The sequence below is a fragment of the Lemur catta genome, chromosome 13 (assembly GCF_020740605.2).
Source record: "Lemur catta isolate mLemCat1 chromosome 13, mLemCat1.pri, whole genome shotgun sequence".
Classification (NCBI taxonomy): Eukaryota; Metazoa; Chordata; class Mammalia; order Primates; family Lemuridae; genus Lemur; species Lemur catta.
Window position 1 is genome coordinate 22,726,271 of NC_059140.1, and position 23,793 is coordinate 22,750,063.

At 38.6% G+C, this 23,793-nt stretch overlaps 2 protein-coding genes across 2 annotated transcripts in view; one reads left to right on the forward strand and one right to left on the reverse strand.

The window, feature by feature from the left end:
* Window positions 1-23,793, reverse strand: part of UBAC2 (UBA domain containing 2) — a 174,994-nt gene that overhangs the window by 111,330 nt on the left and 39,871 nt on the right. The window lies entirely within an intron of this gene.
* Window positions 19,192-23,137, forward strand: GPR18 (G protein-coupled receptor 18). Its single transcript, XM_045567089.1, has 2 exons — window positions 19,192-19,469; window positions 21,908-23,137. Exon 2 carries the CDS (start codon window positions 21,945-21,947, stop codon window positions 22,938-22,940), a length of 996 nt encoding a protein of 331 aa, XP_045423045.1. The 5' UTR covers window positions 19,192-19,469; window positions 21,908-21,944; the 3' UTR covers window positions 22,941-23,137.

Consider the following 23,793-nt stretch of genomic DNA (forward strand, 5'->3'; position numbering starts at 1 on the left):
CTGTTCAAACTTGATGATGTTGAAACATGAGGCTCCTTATAGCAATCTCTCCACTTTTTATGTGCTGAAAAATTTCGGTAACAAACCCAGATATCAGAAACAAAGACAGAAATCAAAACACGAGCTGCTTCAGTGACCCACAAGGGACTTGACCTAGATACAAACCCCTGGAGTCATGGGCTGAGATTTTTTAGGCCCACTAGAGGTAGAAGATGGCCTCAAGCTGCTCAAGGAGGGAGAGCTGGGACTGAACCCAGACCATCAAAGTTCTGTGTCTTTTACAGACAAGGCTAAAAATATTTCATTCCCAGTCTGCTGAAGCAGCAAAGAAACTTAGCTTACATTAATAGGCTTGGGAAAGAAAAAGAACAAACAGCCCTAGTACAAATTTAAACTCTAAGGCCTATATCATACCTGACTTTGTGGCCTAGATTTACCTCCACTTGAATGGTATGAGAGCTCTAAGGTAAAAAAATTACATAAACGCTAATCCAGGACAAAAAAAATCCCTCAGGACCCAGCAGCAGTAAACACAAAGTCGCTCTTTAGAGATACTTTCATGAACTAGGCCACATGGGGACTTCAACAGCAAACAAAATCCACTGAAAATGAATTCACAATAAAAAATTACACATCACAAGAGACAACAGATTACCCAGAGGGAGAAGTTGATAATCTGAGAAGTAAAAGTAAAAACAATTTGAAAACTATAAATATGTATAAAATGATAAATTTTTTAAAAGAATGGGAACCATAATGATAAACTAGCATAGGCCAACATGCCTCCATCTCCTAATTAACCATGCAATGGCTTGCCAACGCCCTCTAAGTAAAGGCCAAAGTTAGCACAATGGCCTATTAGGCCCATGGCTGCTCTTACCTGCCTGGCCTCATCTCCTCTTGCCCCCATGGCTCTGCTCTAGTCACATAGCTGCTTGAGGTCATACCTCCACTGGACCGAGGGCTGTCCCAGGCAGAACCTTCTGCCTAGAACATTTTCCCCAAGATCAACACATGGCTCACTCCTTGGCTCCTTCAGATCTCTGTTCAAAGGTTACCTGATCTCAGAAGCCTTTCCTACAACCCTACTCACACCCTGGAAGTCCCTTCCCTAGTTTGTTTTTATACAACATAAATCATCATCTGACATGCTATATTTGATACTTTTTTATTTTGTTTACTGCCTTTCACCCTCAATTATAATGTAAAGTCGATGAGACAAAGATTTTGTTTGTTTTGATCAGTGCAATATCCTTAGTCCTCAGAACAGTGCCTATCATAAAAGCAGGTACTCAGTAAATTTGATGAGCGGACAAGAGAATGAAAACAGAGATGGGGAAATCAGAAGGGAGCTGATTGCTCCTACAAAATATGAGGTAGAATTCCCATTCATTCATGCATGCATGCATGCTCAAACATTTACTAAGCAGCTACTCTCTACAAGGGAGTGTCAAGGTATTCCTTTCCTCACTTTGCAAATTCTCTTCTTCTCCTAAAATATGACTAAAACTGACTTCAAGGAACAATTTACCATAAAGCATTAGCATATTTTCTAAGTTATTTAAAGTACACAGTATAGTAAAAATCACCTTTTACAGTTCAGCTTCCTGTTCCTTATTTTTATCCTTCGTTAGAAGTCATGTGCATACGCACAACATCAACCACCAATTTCTATACAGATACATTTCTGAATACAAACTCTCTTTCCCTGCTTACTCACGTTCTGGGTTTTGAAAATTTTCTACTTATTGCTGATACCAATATACTCATGGATAGTGATACAGAAAATGCAAAAAGTAGATATTAAAATCTACCACTTGGTCTGTGCCCAAGAATCAGCTAAAGTACATTATTTGGGAAGACAAAAGCTGATGGTGTTAACATGGAATTACAACATCCACCTCTGCTAAACTCCAATTATTTTCTTATTAATGTTTACATACATGTGCATTCTGGTAAAAAACAAAGCTTGTGGCTTATGTAAGACTTCAAAGAGACACAAAATGTCAAACAATATTATTATATCTCCTTGACAGAAATCTCTGCTTGGAATTCTCTTTGGTTAGCCCAGTAATTTTCAGATAAGTACTTTTTTCATTAAGGTTACTATTAGGGCCAAGTAACTCACCACCTCACCCAGCATAGGTAAAATTTGGAATCGTGCTGTGTTGAGCCCACGAATAATCAGAATTTAAAATTATTCTTAGGTTTACATCATAGGAGTTTCACAATTTTTACACCAGTGGTATCTGAAATACTTTATCATGTGCTTTAGGAAAAAATAAACACATACACAATACCAGTTTTTAATTCTAACTACAGTATACATATTTTTAAAATAGTCACAAGGTAACCAAACTCTTACAGGTGTTTGTACAAACTATAATACCATTCTCTTATTTATTTCATTACAGAAATATTTTACCATTTGAGCCCCATTTAATAACAACTTTTAGAGGAGGGTTGAAGTTTTTATCAAGTTCTACCTAACACTGCCATCTCGTGGTGTGGAATGTGACTGCAGGCAAAGCCTATTAAACTGCTGGTTATGCTCTTCAGAAAGAGAAAAACAACTTTAATATAGCTTATGTAGACCATAGCAAAGTTCTGAAAGAATTATTAGTAATATATGAAAAATATACTTTAGATATTTTATTTTATAAATGCTTCAAAGATGTCACCCTACCAACTCACTATTCAGCTCTTAATGGTGTCAGCATTTTCTCCTTCCATTCTTCTTTAAGTATATATAAAGATTTTCTGGAAGCATATACTTCAAAATTTAAAAATACTCTTTGCTTATAAGAAAGCAGATTAATCATTTGGATTATACAGAAAAACTACCAAACTGCTTTGCTTTACAAATAGCTTACTTCACTAATGTAATAACTCTACATTGCAATGAATTGTGTCCTGGAGAGGATCTGCTCTACTAGTACCAGGCTGCACAGGACTTCCTGGGAAAACCTGTCCCTTTGCTGGACTCTGATTAATTTCTCTAGTTCTCTAAGCCTACCTGTGACTCTCATAACAAAGAAGAGCATAGAGTCAGACATGCTCACGTTTTAAAGGGATTTCACAGGTACTCCATTCGTGTTACCTACCAATGAGTGGATTTCCTGCAACATCCCTCCCTAGTGCTTTCCCAGCCACTGCCTGAGTATCTTCAGTGTCAAATTCAGCACCTCCCAAGGGAGATCACTTCATCTGGAGACAAATGAGTGTTGCAAAGTTACTCCTTATACTAAGCCCAAAGCTACATCCTTGTAGTCTATCCCTGTAGTCTTAATTCACCCTAGACCATGATCCCTGCCCTGGTTTTTAACTCCTTTCACTAGGCAGCCCTTTCAATAGCTGAAGACAGTTCTCTTGCCTCAGCTTCTCCTCTCCAGGATGAGCACTGTCCTCCACTCATTTTTCCTGTGGCAGGTCTGCATGCCCACCCCATCCTAATGCCAACCAGGACCACCAGAAACATGCTTGTTTACCTGTAATCCCATAAATGGCATCCATGAGCACATTAGTGTCATCCATGAGCACATGGTAGTCACATCATGAAGCCATTTCACAAGCCAAACAACTCTGCCATTTAGTTCTTCTACAGGTAATTTTCTTTTAGGCTCAAGAGAAGGGACCTCCAAGGTACCTGGGAAAAGGTAAGCCCTTATCCTGCTTGTCCCTTAATCCCCCCATGCCAGCTGGAAATAAAAACAATGGCGCCAACTTGGGGGGTACATGTTGGGGAAGACAGAGCTGCCTGACCAGTCCAAGCCCTTAATGACTTTTTAAAGATAGAGCCTACCCGCCAGGATGGTCACAAAAGAGAAATAGACATCTGTATTCTTTGAGCCACTGTGTTTGCAGTTTCTTTGTTACAGGAGCTTAGCCTCCGCTGTTACTAAAATATCCTCCCAGCTTCCGTAATTTGCAAATTTGATGAGCAAACACATGATATTTTGGAATTAATCACTGACAAATATTACTCAGAACAGAGTAGGGAAAGAGAATGCTATAAGAAGGTAAATGTTGACTGGAAGAAAATGGCAGATTAGAGGTGACCTCCTGGCTGTCTACTCCCAGAGAGGGAGGTGAAGAACTTGGACGGCCACACACGAGTGGATCGTTCCCCCCCAAGAACAGCACTGTAAAACTGCAAAGAAACAATGTGGGACACGCAATGCAGGAAAAAAACAAAAAGGTGAATGGAGATACAATCATATAGAGAATAGAGCATGGGATGGCTGCACCCACCTGGCCAGCGGGGGCAGGAGTATCTGACCCACAGGAGGATGCCCTACTCCCCCACTGACCTCCACACCCACTCAGACAGGGACATGCCTGAAGTCAGTGCAAAGTCGTGGCACTGGATGGCAGACTCTGTGGAGAGGGGACAATAGTGGGAAACATTTTGAACTCCCAGGTGCTCTGTGCTAGGATGCACTGGGCGGGGGAGGGACTGGTCTGAATAATCACTTCCGGCAACTGCAACCTCAGGAAGGAGTTTGGGGACAGGAAGCTCGCCTCTGGTGGTCAGCGGGGCCAGAACACAGGAGGTGAACGCTGAAAAGGGGGCTCTGCCTCTGGAAACCGCTGACGATTAGGCCAGCTCAGGGCAGGACAGAAAGAGCAAGACCCCCTGCCAGACTGTCGTGAGACTGCATGACTGTGATGCACAAGGGACAGCGGGTGTCCTGTTGATTCAGCCCAAGGACGTGGCATCTGCAGACTTCTGAATGGTCACCCCAGCGCTAGCTCTCCGTGGGTGGGCGGCCGCCATCTGGGGGGTGCACAACCCGGAGATGCTGCGGCCAGCTATGGTTTGGGGCAGCACCCCCCCCCCAGCCTGGGGACTTTCACGCTGGGCACGGCGGGCTCCGCCCTTCCGCGATCTGTTGATTTGGCTAGCCGGGCCTGTGTCCGTGGGTGAATCTTGAGTGCTTCCCCACAATGCTAGTTCCCTAGTGGTGAGAGGCTGCCATCTGTGGGATCGGCAGATGCTGGGGTGCTGGGCGGTCTTGGGCAACATCCCTCCCCTAGCCCAGCAACTTTTGCTCCAGGCACCCCTGGAGGTGGGGAGAATCGAGAAAAGCTGCTTTCCCTGTACAACTGGCGTGAATCTGTGGGGCCCTGGCGCTGAACAATAATTGAGAGCCCATTGATTTGGCCTGCCAGACTGGCTTAGGTCATCTAATAAGAACATAACTCTAGGTCTTGCTATCCCCATCCAGGGGGCTGCCAATGGTGGGGTTTGCGGACAAGGAAGGAAAAGCAACTGCACCAACTGACCCCTCCCATTAGAAGCAGTCTCCCAAGCTTGGTGGAAGAACCCTGAATAACATATTAGTGGCTCCCCCTAGTGGCAGATCAAGCAACCATAGAAGCACACACATCCAGGCTTGCTGGCATCAGCTGCAATCTGTCTTGCCCTTAGCCCCACTTTAAGGGGGAATAGGGTCCAAGAAACCCTTGGGAGTGGCAAGACCCTTCCTAAAGATCGGGCATTCATATTCCCCATTGAGGGGACCATTGGGGGACCAGAGATATCAGATTACCTCAATAACTGGCTCCTCTACACAATCTACAACCAACGACAGGGAGGGTAACACCATAGCTTAACACAGTGCCCTTCATCTCAAGCTATTAGAGGGCAGTGGAGTTATATACACAAGTGTGATCCACCATCTGGGAGCTTAAGCTGGAGGACCAAACACACTAATCTCCACTGGCAAGAGGTGAAGACAACAGGTCAGAGGTAACCCAACTTGCTGAAATACCTCCAAGGTAATACAAAACCAGCACGCCTCTTCCCACCACTGTCAAGGAATGTCCCTTGGGGACTTGAAGTTAGGTGCACAAAGCAGGTCTAGCACTCCCAGTTCTAGACCAAGTAGCCTGATGAGAAAGAACCAGTGAAAGAACGCAGGAAACATGAAAGATCAGAGAGAAAAGTCACCCCCAAAAGAAATCATTAGATCCTCAACAATGCATACTAATTTAAATTGTTAAAATGACAGAGGAAGAATTGCGAATATGGATTGTAAGAAAACTCAGTAGAATTGAAGAGAAAATAGAAACCCAACACAAAGAAGCCATGAGAATACAGGAAATGAATGAAAAATTCTCTAAAGAAACTGAAATATTACGAAAGAACCAAACAGAAATACTGGAAATGAAAGAGGCATTCAAGGAACTTCAAAACACAGTGGAAAGCCTTAAGACTAGAATGGATCACACAGAGCTTGAAGATAATGCCTATGTTCTAAACAAATCAGAAGAAGAAAAAGAATATAGAAGCAAGAGACAAGAACAAAACATACAAGAAGTGTGGGATTACATTTATAATTAAACCAAATATAAGAATTATAGGCATCCCGGAGACAGAAGAAGAAAATACACAAGGGCTGGATCTACTTCTTGGAATAGTGGAGGAAAATATGCCTGGCCTAGCCAGAAATCTAGATATCCAGATACAAGAAGCACACAGAACCACTGGGAACTAAACATGAAAAAGCAATCACCACATCACATAATTATTTGACCTAAGTAAACACAAAAGAGGCAATCCTTTGAGCAGTAAGACAAAAACAGCAGATAACCTACAAAGGAAAACCTATCAGACTAACTGCAGGCTTCTCAACTGAAACCCTACAAGCCAGAAAGGACTGGGGATCCATCCTCAATCTTCTAAAACAGAATAATGGCCAATCACTCAAGAGTTGAAGTCCAGAACCTAGATTCCACAATGACTCAAGAGGTAAAACAAAATAATAAGAACTTACCCAACAATATGAACAGAAATCTACCCCAAATATCTATCCTCTCATATTTTCCTCCACTATTCCAAGAAGTAGATCCAGCCCTTGTGTATTTTCTTCTTCTGTCTCCGGGATGCCTATAATTCTTATATTTGGTTTAATTATAATTGTAATCCCACACTTCTTGTATGTTTTGTTCTTGTCTCTTGCTTCTGTATTCTTTTTCTTCTTCTGATTTGTTTAGAACATAGGCATTATCTTCAAGCTCTGTGTGATCCATTCTAGTCTTAAGGCTTTCCACTGTGTTTTGAAGTTCCTTGAATGCCTCTTTCATTCTTTTGGGGGTGACTCTTTAGCTGGCAAAACTAAGCTTCATCTATGAGGGAGAAATAAAGACTGTCCCAGATAAGCAATCACTGATGGAATTTTTGAAGACCAGACCTGCCCTGCAGGAAGTACTCAGACCTGCATTATTATACACTGAACAGTGTAATAGACATTCACCAAAGCAAAATCACTCAAGAGTTAAAGTCCAGAACCTAGATTCCACAATGACTCAAGAGGTAAAACAAAATAATAAGAACTTACCCAACAATATGAACAGAAATCTACCCCAAATATCTATCCTCTCAATAAATGTGAATGGCTTGAACTGTCCTCTGAAGAGACATAGACTGGCTGAGTGGATAAAAAAATTATAAGCCAAGTATCTGCTGTCTCCAGGAAATGCACCTAACCCATAAGGATACTTTCAGACTCAAGGTCAAGGGTTGGAAAACAAACTTCCAGGCAAACGGAAGCAAAAAGAAAGCAGGGGTGGTGATCCTTATTTCAGATAACACAAACTTTAAAACAGCAAAAGTAAAGAAAGACAAAGATGGTCACTATATAATGGTGAAAGGAAAAATTCAACAAGAAGACTTAACAATTCTTAATATTTATGTACCCAACACAGGAGCACCCAGATACATAAAGCAAACCTTGTTTGATCTAAATAGCATGACAAACAGTAATGTCATAGTAGCTGGGGATTTCAACACACCACTGACTTAATTGGACAGATCCTCTAAGCAGAAAATAAGCAAAGGAACAATGGACTTAAACACAGCTCTAGAACAAATGGGTCTAACAGACATCTACAGAGCATTCCATCCAAATAAAGTCGAATATACATTCTTCTCATCAGCTCATGGAACTTTCTCCAAAATCAATCATATCCTAGGCCACAAATCAGACCTCAACAAATTTAAAAAAACAGAAATTCTACTATGTATCTTCTCAAACCATAGTGGTATAAAATTAGAGATCAATTCCAACAGAAACACTTACCACTTCACAAAGTCATGGAAATTAAATAATCTATTGCTGAATGACTAGTGGGTCAAGGAGGAGAACCAGATGGAAATCAAAAGATTCTTTGAACTAAATGATAACGGAAACACAAGTTATCAAAATCTGTGGGATACAGCAAAAGCATTCCTGAGAGGAAAACTAATAGCATTAAAGGCTCACATCCAAAAGACAGAAAGTTCACAAATCAACAAACTAATAAATTATCTCAAGGAACTAGAAAAGAAAGAGCAAATTAATTCTAAACCTAGCAGAAGAAAAGAAATAACTAAGATCAGAGAAGAACTAAATGAAATTGAGAATGAAAGAACTATACTTATGGAAGATCAATAAAACCAAAAGTTGGTTTTTTGAAAAGATAAAATTGATAGCCCTCTTGCTAGATTGACAAGAACTATACAGGAAAGGACTTTAATAAACTCAATCAGAAATGAAAAAGGAGAGGTCACTACAGACATCACAGAAATACAAAACATTATCTTTGCCCCAAAACTACAAAATGTGGAGGAAATGGACAAATTCTTGGAAACACACAACCTCTCTAAGCTCAATCAGGAGGATACAGAATTCCTGAACAGACCAATATCAAGCACAGAAATTGGAGCAGCAATTAAAAATCTTTCAAAAAAAAAAAAAAAAAAAAGTCCTGGACCAGATGGGTTCACACCTGAATTTTACCAAACTTACAAAGAAGAACTCATACCTATACTGCAGAAATTATTCCAAAACATTGAGAGGGATGGTATCCTCCCCAACTCATTCTACGAAGCCAATATCACCAAAGCCAGGAAAGGACACAACAAAAAAAGAAAACTACAGATCAGTATCCCTCATGAATATAGATGCAAAAATCCTCAACAAAATCTTAGCAAATCGAATCCAACAGCACATCAAAAAAATAATTCATCATGACCAGGTGGGCTTTTTCCCAGAGATGCAAGGCTGGTTCAACATATGCAAATCTATAAATGTAATTCACCACATAAATAAAAGCAAGAACAAAGATCATATGATTCTCTCAATAGAGGCAGACAAAGCGTTTGACAAAATCCAGCACACTTTTATGATAAAAACTCTTAACAAAATAGGCATAGATGGGATATTCCTTAAAATTATTAAGGCCATGTATGATAAACCCACAGCCAGTATGACACTGAATGGAGAAAAATTGAAAGCATTCCCATTTAGAACAGGAACCAGACAACGCTGCCCACTAACTCCACTTCTATTCAACATAGTGCTGGAAGTCCTTGCCAGAGCAATCAGACAAGAGAGGGGCATTAAGGTTGTCTGAATGGGAGCAGAAGAGGTCAAACTCTCATCCTTTGCTGACGATATGCTATATCTGAAAATCCCACGGATTCAACCAAGAAACTCATGGAATTGATAAATGAATTCAGTAAAGTCTAAAGAAACAAAATTAATGCACACCAATCAGTGGCATTCATATATGCCAATAACAGTCAAGCTGAACATCAAATCAAAGATGCAACAACAGCACCAAAGAAAATTAAATATTTAGGAATATACTTAATGAAGGAGATGAGAGACATATATAGGCAGAACTACGAAACACTGAGAAAAGAAATTGTAGAAGATGTAAACAGATGGAAATCCCTACCATGCTCATGGATTGGTAGAATCAATATTGTTAAAATGTCCACACTACCTAAAGTGATCTACAGAATTAATGCAATCCCTATCAAAATACCATCATCATTCTTTACAGATTTAGAAAAAATAATTCTACGCTTCGTCTGGAACCAGAGAAGACCTTATATAGCCAAAGCAATCTTAAACAAAAAGAACAAATTGGGGGGCATCAGTCTGTCAGACTTCAAACTTTACTACAAGGCTATAGTAACCAAAACAGCATGGTACTGGCACAAGAACAGAGATATAGACCTTTGGAACAGAACAGAGATCCCAGATATAAAACCATTCTCATATTGTCATCTAATCTTTGACACAACAGACAAAAATATACATTGGAGAAAAGAATCTTTATTGAATAAGTGGTGCTGGGAAAACTGGATATCCACATGCAGAAAACTGAAACTGGATCCCCACCTCGCACAAAAATCAACTCATGATGGATAACAGACTTAAACCTAAGGCATGAAACCTTAAGAATTCTGGAAGAAAATGTTGGGAAGACTCTTTTACACATCGACTTAGGCAAAAAATTTATGAAGACCTCTAAAGCAATCACAGCAGCAACAAAAATAAACAAATGGGACCTGATCAAATTAAAAAGCTTCTGCACAGCCAGGGAAACTATCATTAGAGTGAATAGACAACCTACAGAATGGGAGAAAATATTTGCTTTCTACACATCCAATAAAGGACTGATAATAAGAATCTATATAGAACTTAAGAAAATAAACAAGAAAAAAATCAAACAACCCCATCAATAAATGGGCAAAGGACATGAACAGAAACTTTTCAAAAGAAGACAGACTAATGGCCAGCAATCATATAAAAAAGTGGTCACATCTCTAATCATCAGGGAAACGCAAATCAAAACTACAATGAGATACCACCTAACTCCAGTGAGAACAGGCTTTATCAAAAAGTCCCAAAACAACAAATGCTGGCATGGATGTGGAGAGATAGGAACATTCTTACACTGCTGGTGGAACTGCAAATTAGTACAACCCCTGTGGAAAGTAATTTGCAGATACCTCAAAGAGCTAAAAATAGACATACCATCTGATCCAGCAATACCACTACTAGGCATCTACCCAAAGGAAAAAAAGACATTCTATAATAAAGACATTTGCACTCAAATGTTTTATAGCAGCACAATTCACAACTGCAAAGATGTGGAAACAACCCAAGTGGAGTACCATGGAGTACTACTCAACTACAAAAAAACAATGGTGAACTAGCACCTCTTATATTATCCTGAATAGAGATTGAGCCCATCCTTGGAAGTGAGGTATCACAAGGATGGAAAAACACACATCAAATGTACTCACCATCAAATTAGTACTAACTTTTCAACACTAACGTGCGCACATGTTAGTAATACTCATTAGGTGCCAGTCAGGAAGGGGGGTTGATGGGGGGCTAAACCCACAACAATGGAAGTGGAGTGCACTGTGTGGGGGAAGGGCACGCTTATAGCCCTGGCTTGGGTGAGGCAAATGCATTACATGTAACCAAAATGTTTGTACCGTCATAATATCCTGAATTAAAAAAAATAATAATAAAACAAATAAATAAATAAAATAAAACCTCTTACTGAATCCTAAAAGAAGACAAGTAAAAACACATTATGTATGGTAAATATATATTTATATATATATATCTTTATATATATATTTATATATATCAGCTACACAATATGTGTATTATCCCAGGTTGAACAAAGTAAAGTATGTGAAACAAACAAACAAAAAAAGGTAAATGTTATTCTTGTTATATATTATAACGTTATTCTTGTTTCTTATATTGTAACATTAACAATAAAGGCAGATAGGTTTCAGAGCATAAGAAAGCAGCACTAGCAAGTGGAAGGCTCTGAAATGAGCTAATTCTGGAACAGAGCTTGTTTCTTCCTGCCCTATTTTATGCCCTTCTGGATGAAGCAAGGGTGTTGAGGACTGCAGGGTAATGCTGCTTCAAATTAAGTCATGAGGAAAGGTCCTGAAAAAACCCACTGATTTTACTCAGGATAACCTACCCTACCTTTACCACTTAAAAATCTTTTTAAAAGCTTTTAAATTCATCCTTATCATCAGAATATGATAAATGAGTGGATCTAAAACGATGCCCCTGAAAATTGTGCATCAAAGGACACAATCAACACAGTAAAAAGGCACCCTATGGAATAAGAGAAAAATATTTGCAAATCATATATCTGACAAGAGGTTAATGTCTAGAATATATAAAGCAACTCCTACAACACAACAACAAAGAAACAAGCAACCCAACTAAAAATGGGCCAAGTCCTAGAACAGACATTTCTCCAAACAAGACATACAAATGGCCAAAAAGCATATGAAGAGATGCTCGGCATCACAAATCATCAGGGAAATGGAAATCAAAACCATAATGGGAAGGAAGTCAGAGGGAGAGAGGGAGAGAGGGAGGAGAGAGGAAAAGAAAGAAAATAATAAGCGAGGGCCCGGATAGGAAAAAATTGGAACACTTGTGCGTTGCTGGTGGGAAGGTAAAATGGTACAGTCACTGGGGAAAATAGTATTGCAGGTCCTCAAAAAATTAAAAATAGAAATACCACATGATCCTGAAATTCCGTTTCTGGAGATATACCCAAAAGAATTGAAAGCATGATCTCAAAGAGATATTTGTACACTCATGGTCAAAGCAGCATCATTCACAATAGCAAAAAGGTGGAAACAATCCAAGTGTTCATTGACAGATGAACAGATAAACAAATGTTGTATAGCCACATAATAGAATATTATTCAGCCTTAAAAAGGAAGGAAATTCCGACACACACTACAACATGGATGAATCTTGCGGACATTATGCTAAGTGAAATAAGCCAGTCACAAAAAGACAAATACTGTATGATTCCCCTTATGTGAGGTACCTAGAGTAGTCAAATTTACAGTGACGGTAAATAGAATGGGGGTTGTCAGGGGTAAGAGAAGGGGCAATAGACAGTTATTGTTTAACGGGGTCAGAGTTTCAATCTGAGAAGATGAAGATGTTCTAGAGATTGGCTACATAACAGTGTGAATGGACTTGACACTACTAAACTATATACTTAAAAATGATTAAGGTGATAAATTTTATGTTTTTATATACATATATAAACATGCCAATTTGTTCCAAGGCCACCTTTATGTTCAATATCTTAATAGACTATCAGGCACAAATAACATTAAAAATGGAATCTTCTCAAGACCCTAGCCCAGGAATACATAGAAAAGATAGGATGTTTCCAATAAGGGCAGAAACAGTGCACCCACCAAATAGTTCCAGAGGAATGAGGACATGTCTATTATATAATACTACATAATGTAGAAATATTCATAAATTAACATTAAAATATTTTATAACCTTCTACCAATTGACAGCATTTTAAAAAATTTATTTTGATTTCAACAAGACTTCGTATCAGGTAAAGGTGAAGAACGCCAAGACCCACTGATCATCTGTAGGTGGCAGTAACAGCACAGTATTTCTGGCAAAGCAGCCTTGAAACAGCAATCAGTATGGAAACCTGGAGAACATGCATCAGAAATCTACAACTATTTCACACTCAATTAACTATGTAACTACTCCTACACTAAATAAATTGCAATTAATTTCTCTGATACAACCCTTTCCCTTAAGGCCTCTACACAGTCAATCCCAATCTACCTATTTCTTTTTTGTATCCTTCTTTTATTTGATGTCTTTGTAATCACATGTACCTAGAAACATTAGCCATTCATTTTTTGATACATGGCACAATTTCTTACAGAAAAACACAAACACTAGTCAACAATAAGCCTATGTACTGAGGTTCTGCTGTGTGAAGCACTACACAAAGTGCACTGAACTGTTCAAAGATGCATATGCCAGGTCCTTGTTCACAAAACAAAATGAAGAGGAGACGATGACAAGGGATGACAAAAGCCACAAAAGAGAGATGTGCCACAGATGCCTCGAACTCCAGCTCTAAAACCAATGATTACTGACCCTAAGTTAATGTTAGAAGAACAAACCCTACACCAGAGGAAGGAGGAAGTAACCTGAGTCTGTGCAGCTCCCTCCAAGGAAGCACACACCAGTAGCTGCCTGGTGGGTGTCTCAGGGTGCTCCTACCCACATACTTCTTTCTCTTTTTGTTAGGATTCTCTTGAAACTGTGTGGCTTGCTAGGGCAAGAGGATGTGTGAACCAAAAGTCATGAACTTTTCATAAAGCATGTCCACACGAAAAGTATTAGCAATAAGAAGATAACACTGATGCAAAAATTCAACTGAATTGGGTGTTAGATTTATTTAAACAGCTCTTCTAAGTAACCCAGATCAATGTAGTTTTATCACCAAGATAAAAACAAAAAACAAAAAAACCCATGTACAACAAACAATAAAAGATGAACAATAAAAGGAAGGCAAAAGCCAGGAATTAATGTGACCCCCATCAGGGCACTGGGTGCTTTGAGTTTAGAGTAGGTCCCAACCTCCAGCAGACACATTCTTGGCTTTCCACTCTGGGATGAGGTTTTATGAAATGAATCCTAGACACATTCAGGTTTCCATGCAGAGACCCTCAGCTCCTAACGTGCTGGCTTTCATCTGTAGCCCTGTAGAAATTCAGAAGGAGACGAAAGGTAAAACTCTCACTGCAATGGGAAGAGTTGGGGAGAGGCATCCCTTCAAATTATACAAGGCTGGAAGTGGAAAGCCCTCAAGAAGGAGGCCTCGTCCAACTTCTGCTTTCCTCCATTGGAGAAATTTGCTGATGTGTTTAAGACACAGGCTGGGTTTAATATACTAAAAGAAAAAAGAAAAAAAAAAAAGACACAGGCTGGGCTCCTACACAGTCCTCCAGGCCCAGTCTCAAGACAGGGAAAATTTAAATATATGCAAAGAAAAAAGGGGACATTTCAGATAAGAGAGACCAAGAGAACTAGTATTTGAAGTCTATGGCAAGTACTTTACACAAGCTATGAGGCAATTCACAGAGAAGAACCTAGACTCAAGGTGGTTAAAAAAAAAATTGCCCATAGAAAAGTTTATAAGACGTAGAGATGCACTCCAACCCAGTTTTTGCCAACTTCAGAGCTCAAGCTTTCTTTAAAAAGCCTTTTTGAATATGGGCTGGGCACAGTGGCACACACCTGTAGTCCCAGCTATTTGGAGGCTGAGGTGGGAGGATCACTTGAGCCCAAGAGTTTGAGGCCTGCCTGGGCAACACAGCAAGACTTGGTCTCTTTTAAAAAAAGAGAAATAAAACATACATACAGAAAAGTGTAGCATGCTGGAAAACCCACTTTCTTCTCTTCCCTTCTCCAGCCTGCTCTCTGTCCCAGAGGCTGATGGGGACCGATTTTGTTAGCACAGGGCCCCCTGCTAACGGGAGCCTCAGAGGAGCCTGAGGTCGGGGTGTTTATTCCCCTGGTTCCTTCCTGCAAGGGAACCTCAGGTTTACTGTCTCTCAACAGAAAATCACTACTCTGCTCCAGGCAGCCGACTCCATAGGGGTCTCTCCTTCCAGGTTCTAGTAACCTCTCCCTCCCTTCACCTCCCTCTCTGGCCTAAGGATGGTGAGAGGAACAAAGCAATAGTGTCAGCGTCCTGCCTTACAGATGGGGGGGCTTCCTCATTATTACATGCTCCCACACCCTGCCAAAAGGTTTCACCACCTAAGCACGAACTCCTAAACATTTTATTTTTATCTGACCTGCTCAAGATGTTGTCACACTACTCAGAATGGCACACAACTGAGAACTTATGAATTGTTTATTTCTTGAATTTTCCATTTAATATTTTTGGACCCTGGTTGACTGAGGAAAACTGAAACCTGGGAAAGCAAAACCACAGATAAGGGGCAACTATTGTATACTCATCTCCACATGCAGCTCCTTTAACTGTGAGATCAGAATTTGCTGTAGGAGGTCAGGTACATCACAATAACCATGGAGTTCTACTCAGTCAGCTGCCTCGGCGACTTTGATCTCTTGGTTCAGTTAATGAAATGGTTCAGTTAGTGAAATGTCACACTTCAAACTCTTGGCCTGGGGCCCTATAGGACTTCAGTGGTTCCAGCACTGATTTCACTGCCATGTAGGGCCCTTCTCCTATGAAGATCCTCTTGGTGACAGAATCTTTAATATCTTTAGGGATTTCTACTTTCATTTTTGCTGATTTGGATCTATTTTAACTAGAATTATCTATCACTTATATATGGTTATATTCAGGTTCAACTTGTTTGCTGTGAGGTAATTACGTGTCTGAATGTCTATATGTCTATAAAACTTTAAAACTGCACAAACATTGCTAAATAACAGGAATTTGGGAATGCTTAATTTATAATACAATTTAGGAAACCAAATGAAAAGGAGGTTTACACTAACTTGGTTGTAAGATTATAGCTGTAAATTGTTGAAACTTTTAAAAAAACACACTGAGCCAAATAGCTTCTCAATCTTCTTTATTCAGAAACTCCTACTATTCAACATATTTTCCCCACATCCACCCCAATGAAGAGCAGTCAGTTTAGATACAAGTTTGAGAAACACAGCAGGAGGAGACAAAGGTTGCACAATATCAAAGATGGAGAATGTCAAAGCCAAATGATAAGATTCTCTCCCTAATTCAGAGCACTGTTTACCTCAAAGCCTCTGCCTGGGGACTGGCTTTTACCAACCTCTCAGGGCTGGTGTGCTGACTGCCCCTGTGCTGGGACACACGAACAGTAACAACAGTGGTGCCTGGTCCCTGGGAGGCAGGAAGGATAAGCCACCCTCATGCTAGCTATGGTAAAGGAACTGTGTTAAGAACAAGAAATAGTTCATCTGTGGCACAGACAAATCTATAATACAGGAACATATTTTATAATGGGGATTTGCTATATGAATGTATTACCTACGTCATTTCTAATAATTTAAAAACTGGCTTGCCTGAATTATATCATACTCACCCAAAAACTGAGTTCTAGTGCTAAAATCAAAATTCACTCAGAGCTTTTAACATCTAAACCAAAACCCAAAACTGGAGCTAAAACAGATTATTTCATAAAGCAAAAGGAACCCTGTAGTCTCTGGGTATATATGAAATCTCTCTTTTGCAAGGAGAAAAATTTCTCTTTCACTGATAGTCCAAAATTAGTGAGGAAATTAAAGCTGCATGAATGGTCCCTAAATAAGTTCCTCAGTTTGAACAGAATATTCATTAGGTTCAAGTATTTAAAAAGCAAACTAGACACTATAAAAATTTAATCCTGTCGAATGGTTTGGGGCAATTCTTTCCACTATAATTCTCTTTCAATATAGCATCACTGGGAAGAGCCAGGAACACAGAGAATGGTATCAAATGCTGCAGGGTCATGGGGAAGGCTACTGACCTCAGGCCCTTGCCTAAGACTCCACATCTCACAGCTGGTCAGAGTGTCCCTGCTGCTGACTCTGGGCTGAGTCATGTGTCCGTGCCTCCCCCAAACCCTCCATTTCTTCACTTCCTTGTTCAGTCATACACGCAACCAATATTAGATGCCTTTTATATACACACACATACAACACACACCAGCTCTCAAGGAATACAATTTAGTGGAGAATAACAGGCAAGTTAATATGCAGTAACAATGCAATCATGTGCCACCATGGGGGTAAGTACCCAGTGCTAAGGGGCCTTACAGGGCTGAGCAGCCCAACTTTGGAGGGCAGAGAAAACTTCCTGGAAAAGGCAGCATCAAGGACAAACAGCAGCTGGCAAAGGAACGTTACAGTGTGTGGAACAGCATGAGAAAGGCAGGAAGAGCTAACGTGAAAGTTCCCAGAGGGCTGAAATGGAGAGCAAGATGGGCAAAGACGGAGAGCCGATCCCAACATGAAGCCAGGTCTATGGGGGTCCTAATCTGCTGTGATGCCTCTCTCTGACAGACTGGCAATTCAGAAATAAGAATGCCCCTGTGTACAGTAAAGGACTCAAATCTTAATGAGAGAACTCTTCTAGATACATGCCATCATTGTATCTGTTGACTTTAACAGCTCAAGGGAAGCTAATCAATATCTAACTTTAGAAAACTTGTCACAAGCTATGTGAAATAAGGCAAAGGACAATCAGGTCTGCAGACAAGAGGTTTTTATCCAACCGAAATATCAAACTCCTGTGTGGTGTATGAAATATAGCTCCACATATAAAAAATTGATTAATATAATTCAGCAATGAAGAAGTTATGTCTAGTGAATAAATCAATGTAATGACCTTGTAAGAAGTTATTACAGTAAGTAGCCATGGGACAAAGAGAAGGACACTGCACATCTGAAGAAGCTGGACCTGGCTGTCACCCTGAGTTCTTAGGCAAGTCACTGGCCCTCTCTGGCCTTCAATTTCCTCATCCCTACAAGAAATAGTTGCTATGGTTATTTCCAATGCTTCTAAAACCCATCATTCTGGCAGATTATAACAATCAAAAGTATTTTATCACCAAAGGCAAGGATCTAAATAACTTTTATAAGTCACAGACTTACTGTAGTTTGTCTGAGGAAAAAAAAAGTATGGGTCCTCAAACTGTCTTAAATTCAAAAAACAAATACAGTTAAGTTCATATACCTTTAAAAAATTGACAAACCATGAACCAAATATAATTAAAATTAAAATGTTAGAACAAGCAAATGAGATGATGATTTTTTTTTTTTTTTAAGAAAAGAGAAAGTAAAAAAAATACAACTAGGCAGGCAACGATTCAGGTTTGTTCACTTCCCTTTCTGTTGGTTTCATTTCCCTTTTTTAGGTTAAAACACTCCTAATATGTAAATTAGTTCACTAAAGACTTCCAGAATCCTTTATGCTAAGATGTACAGGAATCTTTATGCAAAAGAAATTATTTATAGACTTTCATGTAATAGAAGAGGTCTTATAAAAAAAAAAAACCAGCAAACTAAAGTGGGTAAATGTGTATGGCAAAGCAGAAGCAAATAATCGAGGATCCTAATTTTAAACATTTAGAAATATTTACATAGTAAAAAATGGATATTCTATGATTTTAGGAACTTCATCACAAAGAGTTATATTCTGTTTAGGAGTACCTACTAAGTGTCAGGCACTATGTTAAGCACTTGGGATTATTCTGGTTTAGGGTCCTCACAATCCTATCAGATGGCATTATCTCTATTTAACTATATAGAAACTAAGTAGGAACAAAATCAGAGTTGTTAACTAGACAAAGTCACACAGCTTAAAAAGGAAAGAAGCTAGACTTTAAACCCCATTTTATTCTATATCACATCTCCTTGTATTTCCAGAGATGCATACTTTAAGCATCAAAGTAAATAAATCAAAAAAATACTGCCCTTTTTATATGATTCTCTTAAATATATGCCATCATCTCAAGGGGAGCTTATGCTAAGCATGACTTCATAAACAAATCAATTGTGAAAGAGAAAAACCACATCCAGGGTAAAGTCATAAGGTGAAAAAAGTCTATTTCAGAGAGAACTTCCTGAAAGAGCAAAGCACTGACTGCAGCCGACCAAGTACCAACTGCCATACCAAGCGTTCCATTTGAAACAACTTTTAAAACAACAGAAGAGCTGAAAACAAAAGAAATACAGCATCTCTTAAACACACTGTTTCCAGAAAGAGATATTTTCACAGAAGCAACTCAAAGATATCTTTTTTACAGAACTGGGTATACTGAAAAATGTTCGCCTCTAATACAGCCTTTTGATGGACAGGAGGTAAGCAGCATTTAACTAACTTCATCGTAGATTGTTATCAGAAGTAATGCTTTTACACTTACTAAATTTCAAAATCGTTTTAATAATACATTACTGAAACTATGTTGGTGAAAGACCTTGCAATAGGTTATGTAATCACCTTTCCACATTATTAATATGGTTTTGTATTTATTTTCAATAAGTAGTAAATGTAATTTTTTTTAATTTAAGGAAAACAGTGATATGAGAAATCACAGGTATATTTAGGAGTCTTCATCATGTGGTTTCAATTACATTGTTTCATGAAATATACTTAATGGGTTTTAAGAAATGAAAAGCTATAGATAATCATGGACCTCTAAAGCATTTAAAAAGCTGACTTGAAAGCCAATCACTTTTCAGTATTTATCCAAAAATTACTCTGTGTTTGCAGAGCACAACCTATAACGGTAATGCCTTTAAAACACAAGCATCACTGTACTGTATTTTTTTTCAAATTTAAGCAAATGAATACAAGTATTGGAGACAAATAAGCTACATAAAAAGAGTTGAGCACAGTGAAGGAAGTATAGAGCTTATGTGACAAAGTTAGAGGATGAGGATGGGAGATGGGAGCCTGAGGTAGTATTAAAAGAGAAAAAAACCTATAAAATTTTATTTACATTACAATTGCTACTATTTAAAAATTCACTCGGGGTTAAAAATAAGATTTAAACCTCCAAAATTATTCTCCTTTGTATGAAACTAGAGATGTAACTTTTCTATGCAGTACTTCCGCATTTGATAGAAATTAATATTCTTTCTACTAACACCAATATTTAGAAAATGTAATATACATTTTTAAATATATAGAATTCTACTCCAAAATCATATTTAACCTAAATATTTGAAAAGCCAGTTTAGGAAGGAAGGAAGGAGAAAAACAAAAATTCTGTCTTGTGCTTGTCCACAGCAATTGCTCAAATTAATTCTTAATCGTCAACAATGCCACTGACCAGACTGAAGGTCTCCCCCACAGTTCTCACTAAAGAGAGATTCAGGGCTGAATATGAGACAGCCCACTCTGGGAAGTGACATTTTGAAGGAAACTTTTCATCTACCTCCATATCTCAAGGGATGCCACAAGGTTCCATCATGTTGCAGCGAGTCTATTTTTAAAGTTTCTGTCACTGGCACTGCATCATGGGTGAGAGAAGTTTCACACTGGGGTCAATGATACTTACAGTCACAACTAATCTCCTTTCCATCTGGAATGGATAGATTTTGCTGGTCATGGGAATTTGTTAGTTTATACATACACATCAAGTTACTAAATGACTTCTTATTAATATCTACTTGTCTTACATATTCTTTTTTTAAATTTAATTTTAAAATTTAAATAATATTTAGGCTTCAGTAGCTAGGTAGAGTGAGCATATGAAAGTTACTATACTGGCAATAGCTTATTTTCAAAGTGTTGCTTTCTGTGCAGCATTGCAGCAGAGCAGCTGGAATCAACTTCCAGGACACTGGTAAACAAGACCTGGAAGATGCAGCCTCAGGGGCTCCCAGCTGTGCCTTAGAAAAATAGCCCATCTATGTCTACAAGTCTGCAGACTACGATCTGCAGATCATGGCACAAAACACTGCTGTTTGTAGACGATGACAATTTAAAGAGAACATAAGATAATACTACAAAGAAGTGTTTGCCACTTTAAAAAAGTAGGATTAATGGCCAAACACGCAAGTCTTCATTGGCAAACTAGAGAAGAGCTGCTGTAGGTCATCTCAGCAAAGGTTCCTCCCTTATTTGTCGATTCAGTAAACACTTATTGATTGAGTACTACTACATGCTCACTAGGCAGTGGTGGGGAAACAGCTGTAAAAAAGGAAAAGTTCCTACTCTCTCTCAAATGAGAATTACTGTGAATGTTCAGTAATTAACCAGTGTATGGTTCCTTTGTTAGATTTCTCTTTATATATTTTGTATATTAAAATTGTATTTAATGAATAAAAATACATTATTTGAAATTATTAATCTGGGTTCCAAAATATTTAAACAGAATGAAGATAATAAAAAGTGGCAAACAATTCTATAATATTCGCAATTTGGAATGGCCTTTCCCCAATTAGTCCAAATCAAAGAAAGAATGCTTATTACAGAAACAATTCCTACCCAATTTCACACTATAGGGAATAATCGTAAAGAAACAGTTATTATTTGGGGAAGAGGGGGGGTGAGCAGGGAGAGAGAAAATGAATGAACTTGCCAGTACATTATGACACCCAAGACCATTTTAATAGATTAGTACAAATTAGTAATCACCCCTAAGGAATGCATTCCTTAATAAATACTAAGACACATATATGGTGTCTACAACATAAAATGCTCTCTGACAGCCATACTGAGCATAAGAATGTTAGCACTTTTTTTTCAACTAAGGGTTTCATTCTTTTTTTTTTTTTAACTATTTTTACAGTTTCTAAGTATCATGCTGCCTGCTGACAAGCTATAAGATGACCACCCTAAACAGTCAAGATCAACCTGTGCCTTCTAACAACTCACATCCAGAAGAATATAAAATTGCAGCCCTTGTCTTTTACAGCTGTATCTTCGTAATTGGATTATTTGTTAATGTCACTGCATTATGGGTTTTCAGTTGTACCACCAAGAAGAGAACCACTGTAACCATCTATATGATGAATGTGGCATTACTGGACTTAATATTTATAATGAGTTTGCCTTTTCGAATGTTTTATTATGCAAAGGGTGAATGGCCATTTGGAGAATACTTCTGCCAGATTCTTGGAGCTCTCACAGTATTTTATCCAAGTATTGCTCTATGGCTTCTTGCTTTTATTAGTGCTGACAGATACATGGCCATTGTACAGCCAAAGTATGCCAAAGAACTTAAAAACACATGCAAAGCGGTGCTGGCATGTCTCGGAGTCTGGATAATGACCTTGACAACCACCATCCCTCTGCTACTACTCTATGAAGATCCAGATAAAGCCTCCTCCCCCGCCACCTGCCTAAAGATTTCTGATATCATCCACCTGAAAGCTGTTAACGTGTTGAACTTCACTCGACTGATATTTTTTTTCTTGGTTCCTTTGTTCATTATGATTGGATGCTACTTGGTCATTATTCACAGTCTCCTTCACGGTAGGACATCTAAACTGAAACCAAAAGTCAAGGAGAAGTCCATAAGGATCATCATCACGCTCCTGGTGCAGGTGCTCATCTGCTTTATGCCTTTCCACATCTGTTTTGTTTTCCTGATGCTGGCCGGGGGAGAGAATAGTTATAACCCCTGGGGAGCCTTTACCACCTTCCTCATGAACCTCAGCACATGTCTGGATGTGATTCTCTACTACATTGTTTCAAAACAATTTCAGGCTCGAGTCATTAGCGTCATGCTATACCGCAATTACCTTCGGAGTGTGCGCAGAAAGAGTTTCCGATCTGCTAGTTTACGGTCACTAAGCAACATAAATAGTGAAATGTTGTGAATAATATAGTTTTTTTTCTTTCAGTCTCTTTAAAATTCACTTTACTAACTACTCTACGGTGAGTGGATATTCTGTATGATATTATCAAGTACGTTTTCTCCTGGAAAAAAAAATAAACTTCACAAACTCTTTTGTGGGATCTTATTATGGTAACATAATATTCTGAGTATGCTAATAAATTCATTATTTTTATTTTTAAACTGGTGTAAAACATGTTTGTGAATTATTTGGAGAAAAACACCCAATTTGTGTTTCACAGATAACTGACTTAACTTTTTGGATTTAATTCTATGTGTAAGTGACTGACATATGTTAATCAAGTCAACAGGAGGGAAAAGTCCAGTTACTACACAAAATACTTTGATTAAATTATTTTCTGTCTAGATACTCCTTTAGGTTTAATCTACAATTAAAATTCGAGTTCTAAATCCAGTATTTTATGTTATAAATACCAAACTTCCAAGATTCCTGCATAAGAAACTATGTTTAATTCATTACTGTTATTTGCTGCAAAGCAAAATAAACAGGAGCAAGAATCCAAGGGGCTGGTAGAGGACATCCCCACCAGCCTTCCCCTCCCAGAATTCATTCTTTTGCAAATAGACTACAGTCATTCAACAAACACTGAGAGCCTATTATGCAGCAAGCTCTACTTAAGACTAATGATGAAACCCTAACCTGAGATCCTATTTTTACCCGATAATCCAAGTTCATTTCTATTACATGAGATTTCTACTATATGGTGAAATACCATTCTCCAATGCAAATAGTTTGCTCCTCTTATGTGATTAAGTATCCCATTACAAAAGAGGTTAACTGATTTTTTTCCAGGCCATATATTTATAGTATACTT

Coding starts and splice junctions, on each gene's coding strand:
- GPR18 (XM_045567089.1), top strand. CDS start 21,945: ATGACCACCCTAAACAGTCAAGATCAACCTGTGCCTTCTAACAACTCA.